The sequence below is a fragment of the Arachis hypogaea genome, chromosome 2, assembly GCF_003086295.3.
Source record: "Arachis hypogaea cultivar Tifrunner chromosome 2, arahy.Tifrunner.gnm2.J5K5, whole genome shotgun sequence".
Taxonomy (NCBI): Eukaryota; Viridiplantae; Streptophyta; class Magnoliopsida; order Fabales; family Fabaceae; genus Arachis; species Arachis hypogaea.
The window spans coordinates 70,931,379-70,937,877 of NC_092037.1; the positions used below are offsets into that span (position 1 = coordinate 70,931,379).

The following is a 6,499-nucleotide window of genomic DNA, read 5'->3' on the forward strand; positions in this document are numbered from 1 at the left end:
AATTGGACAATTACATAAATTATTTTGTTATTAAAAAATATAATAATTTTTGAAAAATATTTTATACATATTTTATAAACTTATATATAACTTTTAATTATTGGTAGATATTTTTAAAGCACCCAGTACTTAAACATTGCAAGAACTAGCAAAAGTCTCTGAATCCTCCAACGTCACGAATATCTAGGAGCTGCAATCCTCCAAAATAGGTGGGTAGTCACCTTATCTTGTTATTGAGTATTAGCATTGACGAAAGAGGTTAATTCAATTTATGGTTACCTATACCAATATATAATGGAGATACGGAGGATTTGGTATCTAATTTTTTTTATTTCTGTTTTTATAATCTAACATTACGTAATCAGTTATATACTCATGTTTTATAAATTCTGTATTGACTCGAGAGAATTGTGTAACTACTTCACTTTTAATGGTGGAAGAGAATAAAACAAGATAATATAATAATATAAAACAATAATAATTATATATATAAAAAGAATAATAAAAAAAATAATAGTATATGATATAATAAGTTGATATAATTAAAACAAAAGTTAATAATTTTAAAATAATAATAAAATTAAAAATAATTAAATTTATTAGAATTATGCATAAAGATAAAGTAAATTTTAAATATAAATTTTTAAATTTGTTTCAAATTAAATAAGATTAAAAAAATAAATAAATTTAATATATAAATAACTAATTTATAAATAATGTTAGTAAATTTTTATCTTAATTTTATTATACATAATAACATATAATTCTTTTTTAATTTAAATTTATTTATTTTATACTTCTTATAGATATTAAATAATTTAAAATATTTTATTTTTTATAATTTATTTTTTAATTATTAATATTAAATTTATCATTTTAAAAATAAAAATATAAAATTTTTTTTAACACAATAGAAAAACGGCTGAACGTAGGCACGACCGTACATGTTGAACTACTAGTTTATATAACTACAATATAAATCAATTTAAATCAATTTTCTTTTATTTTTAATTTTAAAATTTTAAAAATTAAGATAATAAAAAATCATTTTTTTATAACAAATTTATTTTTTAACTAATTAAGTCCACTTGGCTACCCTCCTGCTAAATTCTCTAGCAGAACTCATATATATGTATATGCATGAACGTACTTTATCATAATTGTCAATTGTCACATATAGCCATATAGGGACCACAAATGAATTGACACTTTCTACGCTCGCCACTGGTTTTGGACTAATTGTTAAATATATATGACAAAGATGTATCAATTTCTTGTGCAACGTTCAAGGCCTTTTCTTTCACAAAGATTTTTCTCTCAGTTTTCTTGTGCATCTTCGTCATCATCACCACCTCTCACTAACAACATGTCCACCACTTCTGGTCTCGTCATTCCCTGCAAAGGTATCAAAATCATATAAACTATACTCCATGGTTTGATGATAGCACCGAGCAATTACTCAGTTTTCTTTGTTATTTCTTCCGTTCGTTTTAATTTTCCAGTTCCAAACATCAACTGTTGCTGACATTTGAATTTTTTAACAACGGTGATTAGAGTAACTGCTTTTTTTTTTTCGGTTTTTAATTAGCCTTTGGTATCAGTTCGATTCCCGCGTATGAAGCTACTGGTTGTAGGAGAGTTATCTCTCTTTTAAAATTTCTCTATTCTCGAATAGGATTGTTTCCAATAAAAAAAATACAGCATAAAAATAATAATATTGTTTTATTTATTTATTTATTTTGTTATATTTTTGGGGTGCATTTGTAGCTGCTGTTGCATGGGAAGCAGGGAAACCACTGGTGATAGAAAAAGTGGAGGTGGCTCCGCCACAGGCCATGGAAGTGAGGATCAAGGTTAAATATACCTCACTCTGCCATACTGATCTCTACTTCTGGGAGGCCAAGGTTTGCTTTTCATTTCTTGGCTCTTCAACTATTATCATGCTAGATTATTTGTTTATGTTCTATAATCACTTGCTCCAAACATAGTGATCTTGAATTAGGGTTGTGATTTCATTGTAATTACTGCAATTGTGGGATATTGTTGGAAATTTTGGCTGATATAGCATTGAAATTACTGCAATTTACCGAAAACTGTGAAAATTTGACTGATATAACTGCAATTCCATTGTTGTTACTGTGGAAACTTGTTGGAAAAATTGGTTGGCATGGCTGAAATTTCTGCATTGATGCAATTTCAGTGGTTATAGTAACAACAATGTTTATGTTGCATTCTTGATTGTGTCTACAAAATGTTGATTTTAGTACCATATTTGTCTTCTATTTTACTAGTCAATGGAGTTCATTAGGGTTTGTGAATAGTTGAGTGAAGTTATACAGTTGTGTTTATCAATAGATGAAACATACAAAGTATTACTGAACAATTTGGAATTCAGTTCTGCATTTTGTCATTTCTTTTTATGCTTTGGTCTTTCAGGGACAAACTCCATTGTTTCCCCGAATTTTCGGCCATGAGGCTGCTGGGTATGTCATTTCGGTATATCTGTCTCTGTGTAGTTAATTTAGAAGTATGTTGTTTTTTGCATTTTTAGTAACATATGGTTGAAGAACAGGGATTTTGGTAACTATGTTGAAACTTGAAACAAAGAAATGGACCCCCGACTCATTAAGATGTCGAAAATGATCAGTTTAGATGTATAGGTTTAAGTTTAACAACCATTTTTTTCCATAGAACTAGAAGACAAATGATAATTATTTTCTTAAGGATTAGGCTAGAGTATAGCATTTGAATAATTGATAAAAAATAAATTGCTTTAGACTTATAATATATTTGTATCTTAAATATAAAATCCCTGATTTTCTCGCCTATAGTTTAGATGCTTGTATCCCCATATAGGTATTTGTATTTTGTTAAATCCAAAACCTGCACTTTAGAAGTTGCACTTAAACATTGAAGATAGCAACAACTTTGTGATTTAGTCCGGCTCATTACGAATTGCTGAGTTTAGTACTTATTTCACCAGAATTGTGGAGAGTGTTGGAGAAGGAGTCACAGACTTGCAGGTTGGGGATCATGTGCTTCCAGTATTCACCGGTGAATGTGGTGAATGCGCTCATTGCAAATCCGAGGAAAGCAACATGTGTGACCTCCTGAGAATAGATACAGAGAGAGGAGTCATGCATAGTGATGGTAAAAGCAGGTTTTCCATTAATGGTACGCCAATAAACCACTTTGTTGGCACGTCCACGTTTAGTGAGTACACTGTGATACATTCTGGATGCTTGGCAAAGCTCAATCCACTGGCACCAATGGATAAAGTATGTGTCCTCAGTTGTGGTATCTCAACAGGTTTAATCCTATACTCTTATGTCAACTTTTCCATATTGATTTCAGGTTTAAGTCTTAGTAACGAATTTTGTCGAAAATTGATCGCAAAACACAGGATTGGGAGCAACTTTGAATGTAGCAAAACCAAAGAAGGGTTCTACAGTGGCAGTGTTTGGTCTTGGAGCTGTTGGACTTGCTGTATGTTTAAAAATTCACTCCAACTCTCATGTTGATTCTACCACTTAGTTTCTTGTTACTCCATCGGTTTCAACATATTATCAAGTTTCAATAAAAAGTGAAGTTTTAGAATAACTGTTCATTTTTAATATCAAAATAACATTATTAGCTTTTTTTTTCCTCGCCCAAAACACCCTTAATTTTATTGTGATGATTAAATAAAGTACATATGCTTACTTATTTAGAAGAAATTTCATCTAAAAGAAATTTATACATACTAAGATCTAGTTGTTACTTTTCTTAATATATGTATTTTTTGCTTTGACAGTTTTACTGAAACAGAGGAAGTATTATACTTCAAATTCTGTTCTATTTATTTGTGTATGTTCTCTTATTTTAGGCTGCTGAGGGTGCCCGAATTGCTGGTGCATCTAGAATTATTGGAATTGATTTGAACCCAAACAGGTTTGAAGAAGGTAGCATCTAACTTTTTCACCTCACTAAAATTCTATAATGATGTTACTAAGCTCTTAAGCGGCTCATTGTAAAATACACAACCTGAACTTTTGTGTTTGTTAAACTTTCTTGATGCTAGCAAAAAAATTTGGAATAACCGATTTTGTGAATCCACAGGACTATGATAGGCCAGTTCAACAGGTATATAATTCTTCATCTAATGTTTCAGTATATGCACTGTTCACATTATCTTGGTTTTCTGAAGTTATTGTTCTAAATGCCAGGTGATTGCGGAAATGACCAATGGAGGAGTTGATCGAAGTATAGAGTGCACTGGAAACATTAACGCAATGATATCTGCTTTTGAATGTGTTCATGACGTAAGCCATTACTGACAAGCAATCTTACAAAAACTTGGTTAAATAGAAACACAAAAATATGGAACTTTGGATCTTATAGGCAGTGTTTGCCTTTTGTCTTGGGAAAGAAAGGACGTTGATAGTAGGATAAGACAGAGATCTCTTCCACATCCTTGCGGTTTTAAGATAAAGAACCTGAACCTGAACCTAAACAAAGCCTTTCCCTAGCTGGTGGGGATGCGACGAAGTTTTAGATTCACTGTCGCAGGCCTAATACAACCTTTCATGGATCCAAAGATGTCACACAGTTTTACGCGGGCTATTGCAGTCCTAACACTTTTTTGTGCCTCTCTAGTTGGAAGTATAGAAATTCTCTTAAAAAACAAAATTAGTGATAATATTTTGCCTTTATCCTTTTCTCCAAACATATTTTGGGTCCCAAACATCTCTTTCTCTTTAACCCCAAGACAATAACTAAACGCTATCTTAATAAAATTATGAGATAGGCAAAATTTTATGTTTTTGTTTTCGTATCTACCTTCAAACATGTTTTGTTGACCTCTCTGTATCTTTTACCTCAGGAAAATAACCAAATGTCACCTTTAACAAATTCATATTTTGTTCTGGCTACAAAAAAATGTTATATTCAGTTGAGAAATCAACACATTAAAGAATATGTGTTGTAGAACAAGATTTTCCTTTTTTCTTTATTCACGTCATACATTGAGTTTTTAATAAGAAGTGTAGAACTGCAATCTGAATGAGATTAAGTATCTAATCATATTTTGATGAACTATGTAGGGATGGGGTGTTGCTGTGCTTGTTGGAGTTCCAACTAAGGATGCAGTTTTCATGACCAAGCCCATTAATTTGCTCAACGAAAGAACACTAAAAGGAACTTTCTTTGGAAATTACAAGCCCAGGACCGATCTTCCATCTGTGGTCGATATGTATATGAACAAGGTGATTACATTTTATAACGGTTACAATAACTGTGTTAGTTAAACAAAGTCATCATAACTGTAATTAGAGCGAGCCGTCATATCACTCGTTCACTGGTTAATCCGGGTCCATATCCTGTTCAATAGTAAATGGGTGGTATGTCGGCTCAAAATATGATTACGGCTATACTCAAAAACATTTCTTCTGTTAACCTCTTGATATAACATTTGGACTAGTTGAAAGGACTCTAACGCCCTTTTGATCATTTTCCTTTGATTACTTTGCAGAAATTGGAATTGGACAAGTTTATAACCCACAGAGTTCCTTTCTCTGAAATCAACAAGGCATTTGATCTAATGTTGAGAGGGGAGGGACTAAGGTGTATCATTAGTATGGAAGACTAAAGAATTTGAAAGAAAAAAAAAATGATAGATCCATATGAATAATTTTCAGCTATGTGTAATTAATAAATGTTTCAATATCATCCATAATAATGATATTGAGTAATCACTTCACATTCAAAATCATTCCTACTATTTTCTAAATGTAAAATGGATGAAATATACATTGTTTCATGTGGTATGTTGCATATTCCTACCATTGAAGAACATTAGAGAACAAGACAGAATTCATACTGTTATAGCTTGCGACTGGGCTTTTCTACTTAACTTGCCCCTTAGCCTTATGTTTAGAGTGGTGTTTTAGTACCTGGAGTCTTCAGTTTTTAATATTAGTTAATAATCTATGGTGATGTAATTTTTTGTTTTCCACTGAAGGCAAGTTTCCTTCTGTTTCTTGAGCTTTTTCTGTTCTTTAAGTGAATAAGGAGCATTTTATTTATTTTAATTATCTTAAACTGAGATTCATATGAATATGCACTAAGCACTATCCGAGCATTGAGTATACTGTATACTATGTTGAATTCTCAGAAAAGGCAAAGAAGCCTTTCCACAAATAATTTTTCGTTTCCATGACTCAAATTTGAGATTACTAGTTGGGAAGACCAAGATATTTATACCTTGAACAATCCTACATTGTTTATCTTTGATATTTCGTGCAACTTAGTTTTAGACTCTAGATTTTTATTTTTCACTAGTAAATTAAATAATTATATATCTATACATATTTTACATATTAATTGTCAAAAATATAGTTCCTAAAAGATTATGGTAGAATCAATTTAATCCTCAAAAGATTAGATGTCTCAAATTAGTCCTGAAAAATACAATCATAAGTCAAATTAAGTGTTATGTGACATCTAATATGTCATAAATTTA

General features: G+C 31.0%; 1 protein-coding gene across 1 annotated transcript; it reads left to right on the top strand.

The window, feature by feature from the left end:
- Positions 1-1,165: 1,165 nt before the first annotated feature.
- Positions 1,166-6,062, top strand: LOC112747679 (alcohol dehydrogenase 1). Its single transcript, XM_025795841.3, has 10 exons — positions 1,166-1,403; positions 1,768-1,904; positions 2,437-2,483; positions 2,984-3,309; positions 3,404-3,486; positions 3,866-3,941; positions 4,061-4,122; positions 4,206-4,301; positions 5,082-5,243; positions 5,510-6,062. The coding sequence occupies exons 1-10, from the start codon at positions 1,253-1,255 to the stop codon at positions 5,624-5,626; spliced, it is 1,257 nt and encodes a 418-aa protein (XP_025651626.1). The 5' UTR covers positions 1,166-1,252; the 3' UTR covers positions 5,627-6,062.
- Positions 6,063-6,499: the final 437 nt, after the last annotated feature.